At 45.3% G+C, this 18,541-nt stretch overlaps 2 protein-coding genes and 1 long non-coding RNA gene across 11 annotated transcripts; 1 reads left to right on the top strand and 2 right to left on the bottom strand.

Moving 5' to 3' along the window:
• Window positions 1-1,119: 1,119 nt before the first annotated feature.
• LOC123102248 (uncharacterized) lies at window positions 1,120-8,626 on the top strand. 2 transcript variants are annotated; one of them, XR_006448850.1, is made up of 17 exons: window positions 1,120-1,506; window positions 1,654-1,840; window positions 1,950-2,822; window positions 3,007-3,091; window positions 3,297-3,545; window positions 3,624-3,698; window positions 3,798-4,008; window positions 4,127-4,297; window positions 4,382-4,441; window positions 4,539-4,718; window positions 4,817-5,043; window positions 5,147-5,368; window positions 5,457-5,762; window positions 5,856-6,048; window positions 6,145-6,242; window positions 8,032-8,103; window positions 8,195-8,626. It is a non-coding gene; the product is annotated as an uncharacterized lncRNA (long non-coding RNA). The 2 variants fall into 2 exon arrangements; XR_006448849.1 differs by having other exon boundaries at window positions 8,181-8,626.
• On the bottom strand, window positions 2,790-13,428 carry LOC123102246 (uncharacterized). Of its 8 annotated transcripts, none has more exons than XM_044523541.1 (14): window positions 13,180-13,428; window positions 12,277-13,071; window positions 12,035-12,187; window positions 11,656-11,901; window positions 11,350-11,564; window positions 11,158-11,244; window positions 10,699-11,044; window positions 10,379-10,574; window positions 10,162-10,260; window positions 9,789-10,044; window positions 9,603-9,678; window positions 3,608-4,702; window positions 3,289-3,533; window positions 2,790-3,116 (listed from the first exon to the last, which is right to left on the bottom strand). In XM_044523541.1, the coding sequence occupies exons 5-10, from the start codon at window positions 11,438-11,440 to the stop codon at window positions 9,871-9,873; spliced, it is 993 nt and encodes a 330-aa protein (XP_044379476.1). In that variant the 5' UTR covers window positions 11,441-11,564; window positions 11,656-11,901; window positions 12,035-12,187; window positions 12,277-13,071; window positions 13,180-13,428; the 3' UTR covers window positions 2,790-3,116; window positions 3,289-3,533; window positions 3,608-4,702; window positions 9,603-9,678; window positions 9,789-9,870. The 8 variants fall into 8 exon arrangements, with proteins under 8 accessions (XP_044379476.1, XP_044379478.1, XP_044379475.1 ...); XM_044523543.1 differs by having other exon boundaries at window positions 3,289-3,523; XM_044523540.1 differs by having other exon boundaries at window positions 3,289-4,702.
• Window positions 13,429-13,590: 162 nt separating this feature from the next.
• On the bottom strand, window positions 13,591-15,572 carry LOC123101208 (uncharacterized). Its single transcript, XM_044522765.1, has 4 exons — window positions 15,560-15,572; window positions 14,664-14,719; window positions 14,335-14,604; window positions 13,591-14,231 (listed from the first exon to the last, which is right to left on the bottom strand). The coding sequence occupies exons 1-4, from the start codon at window positions 15,570-15,572 to the stop codon at window positions 13,872-13,874; spliced, it is 699 nt and encodes a 232-aa protein (XP_044378700.1). The 3' UTR covers window positions 13,591-13,871.
• Between the last annotated feature and the right edge of the window lie 2,969 nt (window positions 15,573-18,541).

The raw sequence follows: 18,541 nt of genomic DNA, 5'->3' as shown, positions 1-18,541 counted from the left end.
TTGATCATTCGATGGATCTGCAGACAGAAGAGTCAAATATGTGATATTTGTAAACTATAGTTGACATTCATAATGGGGGGGGGGGGGGGGTGTTGGGATTGTGGAATCGAGAAGGCCATAGTACCACTGAGAGATGTGATATCAATGTGGAACTGTATGAAATGCCATGAAGACAATTAATGAATTTGATGACGACAAATTGAGCATTACGAGATAGGAAAAAACAGACCCCAATAAAGAAATAGAGGTTTTGCCTGTTTGGGAAAATGTATATAAAACGTTCTCGGCTAATTCCGTTGAAGGTACAAAAATGTGTTGAATGAATATCAGTGACGCCCATGCTCTGCATGACGAAAATCAACGTAGACGGTGTTGCCGTTGGTTGTACATGGGGTCGTAACCGCGGTTGGCATATTTGACATGTTTCTTCAATTTCCATGAAATAAATATATTCTGCGGGGAACATGCTAGGATATGAATAAAAAGGGAGAAGACTTACTATTGATGATCACTCATTTCATTTGATAATTGCTTTTCCATGGTTACTGTGCCAATCATATGAAATGGGTCAAACGTCTGGAATCAAACAAGCAGTTTGATGAAATTCATATCTGCAGTGCCTAATGATGCCTTCATGTAGAGGTGAGACCTAAAAGCGGAGAACAGACAGATGCACGGTCGTGGATTAATTAAAATATGCTGGTCATAGAGCGATTAGAAGAAGACCTGCCCCCGGTTGTAGTACAATAATTAACTATGGAAGCATTGAAGAAAACTATGGCTGGTGGTTGGGCATGGGTGTGCATGCAGTGGCGTTGCTGTGCATATTCCTTTAATTTGTCTTCAACCAGAGTAGTCCTGTTTGTACTGTTCCGACCGCGAGAAGATCTGGTTGCCTGGTTGCTGTCCCGAGAACAAAAAAGGTACGTGCCCAGAAAGACCAGACCTTCGTCGTGTGGGCGCGCATTCATTTGTTCTTTTCTTCCCCTGAGTGGCTGAGTCGCAGTCTCACCTGGACCAGCCCGAAAAAGTGTTGAAAAACGACAATAGAAAGTGCGCAACTAGTCCGAGTGACATTACTTATTTTCAATAAAATAAAGCCGGATCAGGATGTGGGATGATTTTGCCATGCATGCAGGCGTGTAGCGCGTACTAGTCGTGCTCAAGGCGACGTGTACGCGTAACAAAAGTTTAGTGCATCGAGGCGTCCCGCGCGCCCTCCATCTCCAAAAAGGCATCGAAAGAGTAGGTCGGGGGAGAGGGAAAATTTGGGCGGCCAGAGGGAGTGCTCAGTAATGTGACAAGACAACACACTGCTCACGTGGCGTGGGACAGCTGCAAGTTGCATTTACACGAAGCTACTCCGCTCTCTCCTTCGTCATGGTAATTCATCACTTGTCCCCGAGCAGAGCAATCTACCTCCTTCCCCCACTGACACTGTAGAACAAATCTGGTGGCCACCGGTGGAGCAAAGATCGACCATCCGGCGTCGGTTCCGGCAGCTAGGTGAGTTGTCTATCACGAATACCGCGGTGGATTGCCGCAGGATGTGACTCCATTAGGTTTCCCTTTCTTTTGCTTTTCCCGGTGTCTGATTCTTGCCTTTTTCGACCACTTGTCTTTTCCATGTATGCATGATGGCTGGGAAAGTAGATGGAGCCTCCGGATCGTCCAGGAAAGAGGGGTCTACCCACCCAATGGTGATGTAGTTACGAGCTTTAGAAAGAAGAAGTCAAGATCCGAGCATGGTGAAAGCGAAGATCGGGACAGCGATGGGGATGCCGCGGATCCGATTGTAGTTTCCAGCGGCGGCGGTGACATACTAGCATCAGAAAGCTCGGTGAGGGCATCCACTTCCCTTTCCGTGTTCATCCAGTGCTACTATAGTACTATTCTCCTACTCTCACTGTTTTCCCCCAAAAGCTTACGCATGTGCATGGCCCCGCAAGATTTTGAGATTGAGAACAGAAGGAAGGCAGCGAGGAGGGGTAGAAAGTGGAAGCAGCCCTGTGGTGGAGGATCTACGGGCGGGACGACGGGCAAAAGATCTCGCAGAACACTAGTACTAGTTCCGGCCACCGCATCTGGATCTGCACGAACAAGAACTCCGGCAGTTGGTAGGCATCTAGTGGCCATTGCAGCACCTGAGATGGAAAGAGAGAGTCAGTTACTCCGTGGTAGGATAGTTAGATGCACCTGTACTAGCAAGTACATCGTCCGTCTCGGCCTAAGGTACTATCCCGTTTGTTGACCACTGCTTGGTCTGGAGAGGCAGATAGGAGATTTTACGCCTGGCTGCTTAGCAGGTTCCGTTGGCAAGATATGAGATTCACATTCCCTGACGGCCAGTTTAGGATCTTCAGCCCAGCATCCATAGTTAGAACCTTGGGTCTAAAGAATAGTGGGCGACATGTGAGCTTGCTAAAGATACCTCGAAAGCAGAGGCAAAACATAGCAGAAGAGATCAGGAGTGCACTGGGCAGACACAATCATCCGGGCATGCGAGATGGTGGATTGAGCATAGAAGCAATCTTAGAGATGTTCCGACACATGAATCCACTGAAACTATCTCGAGCTCAGGAGAGGGCTGCAGAGATGGGGTTTTCACTTCTAGCTGCTGGTACATATGTTGCCCCAAAGCAATTGTACCAGAACATAGCTTGGGAAATACTTGCATGTGTGCTATGCGAAGGCGGGACATCAGATTATGACCTGGCAGAATGGGCATTTGAAGTAATTAGGGAAGCATGAAGAAGCTGTGTGAAGATCTGGCAGCTGGGATACGAACATTAAGATTACCAGGTTGCCACTTGGCTATCATTGTAAGTTAAAATAATACATCATCTTTCATAACACTTTGGTTTGTACAACTGTTGACACTAACTTGGCAACGATTACTTTGACATCACACAGCCTTGGGTGTTCTTATATGACGTGACACTTCTTCCTTCGCATGTGTATTATACATAAAATGTTTTGCTGACACGATGATTTCGTGTTGGGCAGACAAAACCAGTGGGCTACCTTGATGGCATAGATGAGGTGTGGAATCCAATTGTTGGACAGCCTGGTGGCTTATAGGTTAATCCATGTAAGCATCTATGAGCGTCATATGTCTGTAGAAAACAAACCACAGAAATACATGAGTCAAGCATATAGCAGAATTAAAAAAAGTGGAATAAGAATATAAAATACTCTATGACAGATATTATAGTGTATGTGCATAGAATATAAATATTGTTATTAGAGGACAACAATGAAGCTTCTGAAAGCAAAATGTTTGTTCACCATTGCAGCGCAGATGGAGGCTTTGCAGCAAGTTCAACCAGAGATTGTGACTGCTCAAGTCAGGCGTATGTCAGACAGGGAATCTAGGCCGGGGAGAGCAGAGCATACAGACAGTGGAACCTCTGGTGAGCATGCTCCAGGCAAGGGAAAAGAGAAAATGGATGAACAAATTGAATCATCGAGTAGCGACAGTGATGACCACTATGTACACCCACACGAATGAGCTGCTAGAAGACTGCAAAGGGCTGAGAACAGAGGTTGGAATTTGTGTACAAGAATGAAGTAAACATAAAGAAAAAATGTGTCGACTGATGTCTACCTTGCTCCAATTGCAGGTGAACCAATACAAACGAACCGCCGACCAGGGAGCATCCATATCTCAGGTGGTTTAGAGAATGTGCCGATCGCAGGTTCGTACAGGCATAAGTAAATCAATAAAATGTCCGAATAAGCAAATCCATTATAAATTTTCCTAATATGTAAGTGCATTCGAATTTTGTTGGTGACAGTGCGAGCACCACGTAGTTTGAGCCGGGTGAGGGCCAAACTTCAGTATAGAGGCACTGGGTGGCAAGGAGGAAGCAGCAGCAGTGTGCTTTCGAGGGCTCTGAACAGTGAAGGGATCTCAACGGAAGGGGGTTTGGTCCGTCGAGCTGTGGATGGAAATAATCCGTCAGATGAACTAACGGCAATAAGCAACAGGCTAAAAACTCATCGAATGTGAGCGTCCATATGCTTTGTTTAGTTATAGTAATTCTTATCTGTTAATATGTGGAAATGAAAATCAAGTGAAGCCTAACTTTGCAACAATTATAAGCCTGTTTGTTTGGTCTTGTAGACACAAGAAGTCAGAAGGGTTTGTCGCTCAGGATACATGAATCGAACCTAGTTGTCTCGGACGATATTGATGAGCCAGCTAACAATGGGAGAGCCGAACGGCTGAGGAGCCTGGCCATAGCAGCTCTGAACTTGGTCGAACGAGCTGTTGACAATCTAGAATTGTTTGATGGTAAGTAATTATAAGAGCACATAAGCTGTGTGTTTCCTCTGTCGCGTGAAGTACAAAGGCTGTAATTAATATTGCTATCGACAGGAATCTTCGAGGAAGCTACAAATTTGCTATCAGGATTGGGCTTAGGTGGTAACAGTAGAGGTGAGTAGTTACCAGCAAACTCATGAAGATTAATGTAAGTGATTCGTATTCGGATTGAAATCACTGTATTGACAAACTGCTCTGACTTGAAAAACAGAGCCCTCAACTCTAGTTCATGCACATGGCAATGGCAACCCAGCGGTCGAAAGAAATGATGAGAAAGACGACATTGATTGGGATGATCTTGAGAACAAAAGCCCACCACTTGCAATGCAGGAACAGATTGATGGTGACAATCTGTTAGCGAGGAACCTGGAAGTCCTGTACAATGAATCAGGTACATATCTCATTCTGATGAAGTACAATTTAATTGTGAGAAATGTAAATAGTTGAAAAAGTGCTGTAACTAAAAAAATCAATTGGCAAAACTGGCAGATATGCATGATGCGCCAGTAAACGTTGCATCAAAGATTCAGGAAGATATCGTGGGGGGGGGGGGGGTGAATTGGCAGTGATTGGCACGCCAAATGCGGCAGCAGATGATGAGAACATGGAGCAGCAGATTGCCTTGACTCTATTAGAAGACGTGATTTGTGAAGACCACATAAATTACCTGCTATCATGTATGAACACTTGCATCCGATGGATTGCCTGGATTGGAGGTATGTTGTTGTTCGGTCGATGCAAAAGCAATGTGGTGCAAACCTTTTTGATTCGTAACATGTCCTCATACATGACCTCATGTTAACTTTTTATGTGACTCAGCAACAATGGTAGTTGGGAGTGGGTGGCCCGGCGACGATACAGATGTTGATCCTCCATGCAATGGAATGATACTACTCGGTTGGCATGATGAAGGATACGAGGCACAAGCTAAAGCGAGCAGGGAAGGGGTCCGCAATAGCCAGAAGAAGAAATCACGAAGACGATTTGTGGATGTTACAACGAATTGTCGTCCAGGACCAAGATAGCGTAGGGAAGACGAAGGTAATTTTCAATTTTTGAGGCATGGAATAAGATGTGATTCGGATTTGTAACCAAACCATGAGGAATGTTACCCTCTATTTGCTTCCAGACGGGGGTGACGGCCCTACTTCAACCGAGAGACTATCTGGTGAAGGAGGTGCCTCTGCAGGCAGATTCCAGCAGGCTATTATGAGCTACCTGAAAAATGTGGGATCAAGTGCAATAGTAACAAACAGAGTAAGGATCATGGGACTGAGATGAAGGCACCGACTTGTGAAGATATTTCAAAGGGTAGAAGCGAATGGGGGGACAAGTACCCACCATTCGTTGGCCTATCTCATGATGAACCGTCTAAGGAGAGTATTGAGATGTTCTATACTAACATGATGCAGTGCCCCGATACAGTGCTCAAAAGGTAAAAAGTCATCATCATCGTGAATTGAAATTCGATTGCATTTTATTACATGGCGAGCATGACTTACATTTGAAAACTCATGGCATGTTACAGGAAATGGGTGGAGCACTTCCATCCAATCCTGGCAGTGGCATCTGGACAGGAAATTAAGGATGAACTCACTCCAGGTGGTGGTGTGTCGTTTAACCTCATGCGATGCATAGTGCGCGCACTAGTGGTGAAAGATAACAAAATGTACAAAGGCTGGCTGGACCGCTGGAGAGGGCTCTTTGATCCTAGATTTGTGGTACTAACTATACTTAAGAAAAGAAAATTGATGCAGTTAAGATTGAATGCAGAAAAAAGAAGATTCTAACCTTTATATATGGTAAATTATTTGCAGGATGAGGTCTGTAAGGAAGATGCTGAAAAGGACTGGGATTACATTTACATCATGATGGACTCTAAGTTGTGGGTTACAAAATTGAATGGCTGACCAAGGTAAAGATCCAACTGACTGTATTAATGCCAATGACCATGGTAATTAAAATACTGTGATAAGAGTACTGACAGTTGCCTATTGCATGCTTGTGAATGTAATAATCAGTTCATGTTCCCGGTGCACCTGATGGACTGCTGGTCTATGTACATCCTGGACACAACCCAGAAAGAGATGATGGTACTCGACCCAACAGAAACCTATCCATCAGATGAGATGAAGATAAAGCATGATTCGCTCGCTAGGAAGTTCCAGCAAAGATTTTGCTGTCTTATGAATGACGGCGTTGGTGGCGGCGGGGATCTTGCCCCTCTTCTCGCGGTTGGCGTCCGACGCGGGACGGCGCGGCGCGGGACGACGCTGGGCTGGGCGGGGCCTAGCGGCGCGGCAGAGGGCGTGCTGGGTGGCGGCGGTGCAGCTGCGGCTTGAGGCCTCTCCAACGCGCGGCGGCTGTGGCTTCTCTGGCGGCGGCGCGAGTTCCCGGCGGCGGCTTGGCGGCGTGGCGCGGCGGAGCTCCGGCGAGGATTCGGCGGCGGGCTGGAGGGCTAGGCACCGTCCAGTGGTGCTGCCTCCGCAGCGGTTGCGGCTTGGGGCCCTGGACCTCGATCCGATCTGGATCTGGTGGTGCCGGGGTCTGGGCCATGGCGGCTGGCGAGGCATGGGATTCGTCGGGGCTTGTCGGCCTCTAGGCACCATGGGGGTGCCGGCGGCGACGCGTGCCCGGCGTGGTGAGACTGCTGGACGTGGTGGTCATCTTCTTCCCGAGATGGCCGACCAGAGGCTTGGTGATCGGATCTCGAGATCCATCATCTTGTCCCGGCTGCGAGTAGGGGAGACATGATTGCCGGTGAAAACCGAGCCGACGGCAGGCGATGGCATCTTCGTGTAACTATTGTCGACCCACTCGTGCTGCTCCGGGGGAAACCCTTGGATCTGGTGTTCCAGATCGGACGATGGCGGCAGTGCGGTGTCGTTTCTCTCTTGGGAGCATCGTTTGCGGAGCAGCGCTGGATGTCAGAGGCAGGAGGTGGAGCGGCTTCGTCTTGCACAGAGCTTCGGGGATGATGTCAAGTCATGCCTGACCGACAGGTGCTATGCTTTGTCATGCCTGGTCGGCAGGTGCTACGCACGACAGATCTTCCAAGGACTTCAAGTTGTGTCGGCTGGTGATACCTGGCAGCATGGCGCTGAGGTGTGTCAGTGGCGACCGCGACGTGATCAGCTGTTTGCGCGCAGGGAGGAGGTGTCGTTTGGCGCCGTGGTGGCGTCGACGATAGCTAGACCGAGCAAGGTTGATGCATCAGTACAGTTCTGAAGATGGAGCGGTGGCAGTTGGCGGCGGCGGCATCTGAGTGCACGCCGGACCGGTGAGACCCATGCCCGGCAGGCGTCCTGGATGGGTTCTCAGGTCTTAGATGTTAGGTTTGGCTGCGATGTCTGTTTGGTATTAGGCCCAGGCTATCTGCGCCCCTTCATCAGCTGGATAGAGGTGCTTAGACAGCGGCTTTAGTCTTACTGTTGTATTACTTTGTAAGGTCTTGTGAGAATAATTAATAAAGTGGCCGTATGCATCGCCCAGATGCAGAGGCCGGGGGTCATCCTCCTTTTCTAAAAAAAAAAGAATGACGTGTGCGGTGGTGGCGTTGTTGAGACGGGTGGCTGGTCTTTTCGTTACCCTCTGATCGCACAACATTACCCGTGCAGCAGGTAGGCTCTTTGGTTTACATGCAATCGGAAAGTCCGCGGAACTAAAAAACTGCATGACCTGAAACATTTGTGTCCTGCTTTCAGTGAGGACAGTGGATTATACATGGTGCACTACTTCATGGAGTTCACCGGGATTTACATTCGGTCGTAAACCAGGTACGGAGCCTTTCTTCTAGGTCTTGTAGGCATAGTCCAAAAAGTTCATTAATGCAAACATTGATCCAATTGGTCAGTTCTATTGCACAAGATCAGCTAAATGGTATGCGAAAGAAGCTAGCTTACGAGATAGTGGTGATGAAGGGGAACAAAGGGGACATCCCTGAGTTCTTGTATGGAGCGATCGTTGAATGAACTTGGAAGGAAACATGTTAATTGCAGTTAGTAGTGGAGCCTACCAAAATCTTTTGGCGGCACGATTAGTTTGCATTTGACTAACTGCCAGGATTGAAAATGTTTGAAATTTGGTACCAGATGGACAAACCCCCTAGATTATAATTTGTATGCACTATGGAACTGTAATGTGAAACCCTAATTTAGAACTAGATGAACTTGTGAGCTATGGTATTGTAAAGTACTGGTTTATGGACCGTACAAGCAGACAATGCAGTACTTTGCATGTTAGATGATGTGTTGAGACATGCTGAAGTCTGTGTCGAAAAAAGCATCTCAAAAATGTTGAAAAAGCAATACACAGAGGTTGCATCGCGACGGGTGTCTTGCCGTGCCGTATGGAACATGTGTGGCAAAAAAGTGGGTCGCTAAGTACGTGAAGAACATGTGAGTCTATGTGTAATGAAATAATTGGCTTGTAAGTGCAACTTCATGATTATTCCGCCGTGGTATATATAGTTATGGCGAATCAGAACGAAGAAGCTTGTACCTCAAGCTTTGGGCGTATAGTACAAGTGTGTAAGGAAACTTTGGGTATATTTAAATGTTTTGTTAGCATAAACATTGTAGCCAACTGAGAAGATATGCTTATATGAACAAGTAAATACTTTAGCGGTTTAGTAGATGTGATAGCAAAATAATTCATGATTAGAGAACAAAAAGTTATTATAACACGGCCAGCCTAAAATGATAGTACCATTTAGGATTTGAGGCATCAGACAGGAACACATTGGCATGCATTGAAAGGTTGATGAAATTATTCTTTGAGATGGAGACGAATTTTGCAATTCTCATATAAGGGCCATCCATAAAAGTGACCATGCAAATAGGCGCATAAGTGATGGGAAGGGTACAGTACACATTCTAGCATAATCCATAGAAAATTACTAGTGGGCATGGCCCCTGGGAGGTATATGTTCTTAAGCTACATGACAGACGAAACGAAAATACACGATGGCAGCAAATTAACGATGACTCATATGGCCCCTGGGAGGTATAAAAGTGACTATGCGGACTGATTCGAGCTGAAGAGACTGTCTGAGGGTGTTAGAACCGCCCACATCGCATCATGCGCCACACTAGCAGAATTTCCTGAAGTTTAAGACACTCATGTAGTCCTGTCTTTTGGTTTTGCCAACATTGTGCTGTGTAAGGGAATATATTTGTGTTGGATGTGGCCAGACAATAATAAAAATAAATTCTCACAAACGAAATGGATAATGATAATGAGAAACAAATGAAACAAACAGAGACCAATAAAGTACCTTCGTGAGCGGGATCTTGAGTTTGGTGCCATCATACTGTCGGGCTATATGCAGGACACAAGCCCCTGATTCTTCGCTGGAAAGATAAATTCGACAACACATATATTTCAGCAACTCTGGATTTGTGTCTGAAAACAAATGAACAATTGAACCTTTTGCATCGTCGCTGATGTTGTCCATACATACCTGCGGAATGTTTCTTCAGCTACTACAGGGTAGACCGTTTGCCACTGACCATCCTGGGATGGCCATCCTGCATAATACTCATTCAGGCAATGGAATAGCGCATGGTGAAGCTTCCATGCAATAAGTTCATGCTTATCCTTCGTGAATTCATCAGGGCCATTCCCTTTGATATTCGGGTCCAAAAATGGGTCTTCCTCGACATCATGTCCCACATCAAAATAACCCAACCAGCTTCGAGGGGTACTGGCAGGAAGAACTGCGCAAAAATGCAGAAAGGAAAGTATTTTTCAGTTAGGAACAGACAGCAAGAACATGGGGAAAATTATATGAATCATTTGTTTAAAGATCAGAAATTAAAATAAATTGTCAGTACCATCTGAGATGAAGTTATATCATAAGGAATGTCCTTGCCGACTAGTTGCTTCTGAATCGAAATGTTGTTTACATAGTCATGGTCGGACAACACAATTGTCTGCAAAAACATATGACAATAGCATTGGAAATCTGACATGAGGTTCTGACATCATTAGCAGATAGAAAAAGAGTACAACTTCACTGCTTTGGAAGCGACTGCGGACGAATGAACTTACCGCAAACTCTGGTTCCATGTTGTGCCTCCAGTTGAGGTATGGACATTCCCTATTGGCTTCCATATCGGACTGAGTGTACCTTCTACACATGATGGAAACAAGTTCATGATCGAGACTCCGACTGCCAATGAGCCGATGACACAAAGAGAGCCCTGTAATGCGGACAAGCCTGGGGGAGTGGTGGATAACATAATGCCTGCAAACATAATGAAATGTAGAATGATTAAAAATAACAACAGAAAAACAATACTAGCTGTAGAAGGGAACATTCAGAATAATAAAGTATCATGATATTTGGAGGGGTGAGATCTGTCGCGGACCTTTGGAGATCACTCTCAGGTAAGTTGGAGAAGTATTCAACTATCATATCTGTGGTTCCAGCGTGTGGTGGCAGTGGTAAAACTCCGCGCTCCCATGGATTGGTTGCAAAACCATGCTGAAAAATGTACTTCCTCTTTGGTAGTTTACCCTGAGTTTGGCCAAAGACAGTAACGGTTGTGTTCGCTAGGAGATCAGCATACATTTGTGCAACTTTGCGGACGGTGTCTTTGAAGAAGTTAATCACAATGGATGATTCTGAAAATGATTTTTTGCTTGCAGATGCGGAGTCTTCGTTGCTTGCGTTACGTTTCCTTGATGACCCAACCTGGTTAAGCGGTGAAATCGCTGCACACAACATTAATAGAATGTCAACAATGAGTCGCTTCTCGTGAACCCAACTTCAAAAAGAACACATATGGATAGGGCAAGATAAACAGTATGCAGGTGTAGGACCAAACCTTCACCATTAGACATATCAAGCCTGTGACCCTGGATTCTGTGTGCGACAGGAGTGCTAAAACGAACATTCTTGCCAGTTGCAACACCTAGAAAAATGCAGTAAAATAGAAAAACCATTTAGTATTCTTCATAGATTAGAAAAAACAAACCAATGTACTTGCATGGGGCATGCATGAATTTAGCGTGAGAACCTGATGCATGACAATCGGCAATGCCTCTCGTACGACAACAAAGGCACCGGCTAGAAATTGATTTCAGAATTTTCTCTGAATAATTGAGCATATCGGACTGCAATGCATTTTTTTGCCTGCGATAGAACCCCTTGGATGGCGTTGGCTGCTTCCGTCAAATGCCTAATTGAGCTAGCATTATGCTGCTTCATGATCATTGTTATCTCATCAGTCACCTGCAACAGATAGATGATTACTTCCTATCCATCCGAGCATAAAGAAAAACAGAGTACTCTGACTGCAAAGTAGTATTATGAAAACACATACAAGGTGCGGGTACTGCTGACGCAAGAAGTTGGCAAGATCAAGAGGCCCTACTACACGTGGCGTTGTGTTTGGAGTCGCAAGGTTCTCCTGCTGGCCACCTAGTCCAGTACGAGGGGATTCTGTCGTGTGGGTTTTCGCAAACCATGGAGTGGTTCCTGGCCTTCGCAATTGGTTGGTGTTGGAAGACGACGGACAGGTGTAATGAACCTTGTGTCGCACGTAACATACATTCGCCGGGTCTCGTAGCTAGTCATTGTTTGAAAACAGCATTATAAAAATCATAATAAAAATAAAAATCAGGCATGCATATGACCAGCACGAAAAAGAATAGGAAGGGACAGCTATGACATGGTGGGCAGGTTCCCCTGAAACATCTTACGTTTGCATGCGAGTATGACATAGCCCCTTTAACTGGGTCGTGAGCCATGATGAGCATTTTGTTGAGTGTATCTGGGTCGAAGGCAATGATCCTTGGTAGAACATTGTGTGGCTTATTCAATATACCAAGATCAAGATTGTCGAGCAGAAATACCTACGGAGAAAAGGAAACTTATTAATTTGCCTACATAGGCGAAAAGAAATGTACGAAAGAGATAACTGAAATTATGACATTACATGTACCTGAAAGAAGAAATGACATCCAGTGAGGTTGGTTGAATGATTGTTCATGACCATATCTCTCTTAAGTTTGCGAACGGGGTCGAGCAAAAACTGGAGGACATACTCACACCAGTTGAACTGCTGTATCATTTCAGTGTTGGCTATTGCACCCCAGAAATCAATGGTCGAGTAGTTGTGCTTCGTGGTGGGAGCGAGTACATGGCCCATGACAAATATGACAAATGCAATTTGAAAACAATCTTTCTCGAGCTTGCTAGAATTCTCATTGATATCACGCATGAGGAAATTTTCTGCCGCGCGCAAGCTATGAACTCCAGTCTTATTCATTTCAAGGGTTGACTTGATGAAGTGGATTGCTTATGGATTGATATTTGCATCCCTCCCTTTGACGCTACGGTTACCACAAGGGATCCCAAACACCTTGTAGACATCCTCAACATAGAACTTGAGCACCTTACTCTCAGACAGCCTTATCTCTCTACGGCTAACACTGACCCTACTCATAATCCAGGCACTGCATCTCAGATTTAACTTCTGAATATCAGGGAGCTTGAGCACACCTCCAAAACCAATCTCTTCCACAAGCCATTTCTTGTAGTCGCTGAAAGTCTGAATGACACTGACAACATGCTTGAGAGATATTCGTGATGTTGGGGCGGGTGGATCTCCACTTCTAGCACTAGAAGATGACTCATCCAAAGCAGCATGCAGACCTTGCTGACCGGCTGGTGCGTTAGCACTATGAGATCCCTCTGCATCCGCCCCGCAGCTACCAGAATTTGAATATTGTTCATCCTATCCAAATTTAGTTCCCGAAGATGTATTAGTTTCAGATTAACATCTTCCGATGACTCAAATGTTAGCTAAAGGAATGTAGGTTGTAGAGTCAATAGGAAAACATACCATTCGCTATGAGCTGAAGATGTGGATGCATAAAACAAGTGTAGCGCGAGATCCTTTCCGCCAAGTTGGGTCGACGAACACGGACCTCCAGAGGCAAGTGAGGGCGGCCAGACTTGGATGGGCGGAGGGGATGAGACGAGTGGTGTGTAATGAAAGGTGAGGTGGGTAGATGGATGCCGGTCTGCAATCAATACAGCATGCGCAACCTCCGCCCTGTGTTGCCTACCTCCGTGACTTCAGACTGTTGGAGACGCGTGTTCCTTTCCCAGTGGATGTAGGAAATGGTGGATATGAGGAGTGAGGTACAGCTGTTGGGGTGGATCATGGTGCTTGCCCGTTCCCCAGGCCATGCGTACCGTAAAAAAACAATCAGAATAAAAATTCCAGTAGATACTAAATCAAACGGATAACTGATTAACTAACACAACCAAGTTTCATTAGTTCCAAAGAGTGCATTACATTACAGTACGAATTACATACTGTGGTAAATAGGCTTAGAGGTAAAGGGAGCCACCCTTGAACACAAACCATACTATGCCTAATAATGACTAGAAGAGGACTGACTGACACTTAGCAACAACGAACTCGGCGGCCCAAGCATCACACGCACACTACAACATCATGGAAACAGGCTTACATGCCGAGGGAGCCACCCTTCCTGAATTGTCTAAGTAGGTCATACTAATAACGAACTAGTTGCCGCCGCCAAAATAGATGGCCACAACGAACAGCAGAACAAGCAGCGTGAGCATGATGTTGCTAGCGGCAAGGATGAAAGCTTCTGCCCCCAGCGCGTGAGAACCGGAAGCAGAAGCAGCGACAGGTCTGAAGATCTGGTTCAGCAGAACTGCCTCCGGCGCCGCAGGTTGCTGATTCTGACCCTGATTCGCCTGGAGCGGAGCCTGGTTTGCAGGATGAGCCATGTTGCCTGCAGGGTGTGCGTGCATCTGGAGGTGGAGCACCCCCGCCTGCTGTTGAGCACGGGCGATCTGGTAGGTGGTCATCCTCCTGACGTATGCCTTCTGGAACTCGAAGAACCTACACTCGCGAGCCTGCGAGAAAATTAGCAAGAAACATGCGAGATGCAGGTGTGAGAACTGAACCAAGAACGGGAAAGGAACTAATCGAGATTTGGTAGAAAACAGAGGAACTTACATCATAGCGGACACACTTGTAGAACCTCTGGCCCGCCCTGCTCCCGGTCCTTGCCACATTGGTTTCCAGATCCACGCCACAGAAGGGACACCGAATGAGATCAAGAGGGAAATCGGCGGAACTGGGAGAGAGGAGGACGATGAGGCGGACATGGTGGCTCAGGAAGGGTAGGGTTTGCAGTAAAGATCGGAGCGGGATGGGGAATTTTACAGAGTGTCGACTGCTGCAGCTTGTGGGAAACAGCTGCCGGCATTTATGGCGTCCATAGACCTGACGGCGTTGGTGAGTACTGCATCACACACGGACCAGAAGGGCTCAGCATCGGTCACGAGCCGTCCACCACGTATCTGTTCCGCGGGCAGTAGGTGAAGCTCCGTCGCAATCCCTGTTCAAGAATTCATCCGATTAACCAGTTAACTTGCCGATTAATCCCTACTCATAGGGTCACCGAGTAGCCAATAAACTGAGAAATCATCTGATTAATTGATTAAATGGCCGATTAACTTGCCGATTAGCCTATTAATCCCCTACTCATTAGCCAACCGAGCAGTTACCAGTTAACGATTTCCTCAACAATGGTCGCAATGAATGCGAGCAGGTGGCGTTACCAGCAAAATGGAAATACGGTTCTGAAATACAATAGCAGGCACATATCCGCATGCGAACTAGTGGTTGAGATATCGGGATCATCTGGGCTCCCACATACGATGGCCTTCTTCTTGTCAATTTCTTGTTCTCCCGCTTCCTTATTTTGTGCGCATAGATTCATCTGCCTGCAACATGTAGTCCGTTGCCTTATGAGAATTTTGCACAGAGATTCATCTGCATGCAACATCTAGTCCGTTGTCTTGTCAATTTCTTGTTTTTCTCCTGCTTCTTTAGTTTGTACACACAATTTCATCTGCATGGGTGATGAACAATTCATAGATACATGTTTATTCTTGATTGTTGATGCAGTTGTTTAGATAAATATTTCAACAGCGTAAATTTATATTGTTAATTCGCATATACTCCCTCTGCAAGGAAATATAACAACTTTTCGTTCATTGCTTTAGTGATTTCTTTACAGAGGGTGTACTTGTTTAGTTTAAATTGTTCATGCATTTGTTTACATAAACTTTCAATAGCGCCAGAATTCCTATACTATCTGCCGTCATATTCATCTCGGCTTATTGTTATCATGTTATTGTCATGCTTCATGTCTTATACTGGTTTCATCAATTACAGTCCTTCGGCATGGCGTTCGAGAATGATTATGATGCTAGGGCAGATGGAAATACCGAAATTTGTGTGAAGTACACGAACAAGGCTAGCTGTGTTGAGTACTGTATTGGCAGATTCAGATACTGGCTGCGGAACGACGACCAGAAGATAGTTGCACTGGATGTGGAGTACACCTGGCCTCGTGGTCCAACACAGATGGCGGCCGTGGTCCAGTTATGCGTTGGCATCTACGTCCTCGTGTACCACATAAGTGTTGCTGATGAGCACTGCGGCCTGCTTGCCACCTTCCTGCTCAACGAGGAGTACACCTTTGTTGGGGTGGACATCGAGAATGACAAGAAAAAACTCAAGCATGTTGGTCTGGTGGTACAAACCTTTATGGATATCCAGAATATGTGGAGAGTGCCTGATCCAGTGACGATTAAGCCAAAGTATGGCTTGGCTGACTACACTGGTTCCATCATCCACCACAGCTACAACAAGATGAAGGACGCTCTCACAGAAGATGACCACCATATATGGGCAGAAGCGCCCTTGCCCTTGAAGAACATCTATTATGCTTCCATGGACGCGTATGCCACCTACGACGTATACATGCAGTTGGTGAACTTCCAGAAGGGGTTCGAGAGTCAGCGCCAGCATCTCGCCAAACCATCCAGGCGGTCAAAGAAGTCCGGAAGGAAGAATGAATCAACATAAAATGTTTCTTCTATTTATCTAGCTGATAGTCTGTAAACTTTATTATACTGCTAGTAAGTCATAAGTTCAAATTTCCTGCAAGTTGAATCATCCTTTATTCTAGCTGTCCTGCCTAATTTGATCCACGTTCACGAGATATTATACTTAAGACGTTTATTTTGTTTCGGTTTCGCTAGCTATGATACAGAATGCGATAGCCATTTTTACCAAAAGATTATTTCAGATTTATAATGAATACACAGAATGCGATAGCCATTTTTTCCAAAAGATTATTTCAGATTTATAATGAATACTATTCTCAACTGGGTTTGAATAGAGAAATTTTATTTTTTAATTGCATAGAGAAACTTCATTTTTTAATCAAAGAAGGGTCGCCCCCTCTGATTTTCCATTAACAGAAAACACATGGTCTTTCAAGCCCCTGATACAAACTACAACTAGAAACTCAAGTAATCAACTAGCAGCACAAATCATACATGGTAGCAAGCCCAGCCAGACTTAACATGAAGGTCCAAAAAATAAAACTACGGCAGAGATGCGCAGGCGACACCGCAGTACCCTGTGACTCCACACTTGTGATGAACTGTACAATTCACCTGCTACATGCTCTAGCGTGCGCATATAGACCATCATCACCTCTTTGCTCCCAACATCAACACCTCTTTGTTTACCACCTTCATCTGCAATATAGACCATCCCATGATCCACAAACAAATTAGCTAAACAAGAATCATAAGATCACTATACCATTTATTTTGTAATCTCACATTATTCCTGCATTGCCAAACAGTCAAGAACACAACTGATGCCCTTCCCGCATGTCCTACGCAAACACTCATAGGTAGTTCTACCATCTTAACTCCATGATTTAAAATATTAATAAAACTCCCTTAATGATTCCATTTGCATTACCATCGTTCATGATTATAGTCAGGGAAACAACAGCCAATAAAGCAACCACCTGTGAAACACCTATTTTGAGTCCTGAATAGGGCCGAATCCTAGCATTTACTCTAACTGCAACATGTCCTCCTCTCATAGTCATCATCACCCAAGACATAATGAAGACGTAACCCCATAGATGCATAACTGCTATCAAAATAGTTTTCGTTCTATACCTAGTGTAAAGGACACTCTTGTGTTGTCGTGCTACATTTGTGGCTCCTCGGTCAGCATGTTCATAACCACCTCGATCTGAAGATCTTCACGGGTGGTGGTCTTGAAACCGAAAAGAACGGCTTTATGAACCTTAAGCTCTTCACTGTCAACAAAATCACTCCATCCCTTGCCGAAGATGATGCGGCCATCATCACACTTGTGGTACTTGACCGGCATCAAACTGTCCTTGCATAGCCGAATGCCAGCAAGCCCATCTCCCAGTATCTCCCCATATCCTGGGATCTTCAGGGCGTCGACAACTTTCACCGGTAATCTCTGTATGCACCGTCATAGGAAGAAAAATTATCAAATATGTGAAGGAGCAGTAAACAAAAGGATCTTCAGCTACATCTACATATATTACATAAGGATCTTCAGTTATGGGAAACAAAAGGATATGCAAAAACACACATCAGTGTATTCACTGGTTTCAGCTACAATAGCATATCATTAAACTTTCTCTCCATGAAAAAACAAAGAAAATTGCATACAAAATAGAAAATACTAGTAAACCAAAAACATACCATCGTCTTTCCTCCTATGTTCGACTTGGTGAAGCGGTGGACAAAAAATGCACCTATATAACCTTTCTTCATCGCCAAAAGGTCATGTAGGTTACGCTCCTCTTGCTTCGTAAGATTAATTCCCTTCGTTATGATAGCTAATTCTAGAGGATCTTTACGCTCTTCGTTTTGATCGCATGTCCTTGGCAGGTTGCAGCAGTACACCATAGGAATGTCTTCAGTCAAATCAAAGGAGACAAGGTCGCCTTCTCGCAGGTCGAAGTCTTCAACAAACCTGCACCAGTTTTCACCACAGATGATCGCCCTTGAATTCCCTTTGTACACGCCAAAATCATACATGCGGCCCCCTCTCGCTTGAAAAAGCAATGAACTGTCTGGGATGGCGCTGAACTGGTACCTTGCGTAGCATGGCACGATCTGTAGATGTAGAATTTAATTGCTATTTATTTCCTACATATTGTTAATCTTCAAAGTAGAGGGGAACAAACACAGTACAAGTAAAACTGACATGATTATTTATACCAGAGCTGAAGTGTCCCCATCTAACCTGATGGTAAATGTCAACCCATCTTCATTGGGCCTGTTGCAGTCCTGTCGACAGG

Source organism: Triticum aestivum, chromosome 5A (genome assembly GCF_018294505.1).
Source record: "Triticum aestivum cultivar Chinese Spring chromosome 5A, IWGSC CS RefSeq v2.1, whole genome shotgun sequence".
Lineage (NCBI taxonomy): Eukaryota > Viridiplantae > Streptophyta > Magnoliopsida > Poales > Poaceae > Triticum > Triticum aestivum.
The sequence above is the reverse complement of the archived record's forward strand: the minus strand, read 5'-3'. Positions and strand labels throughout refer to the sequence as shown.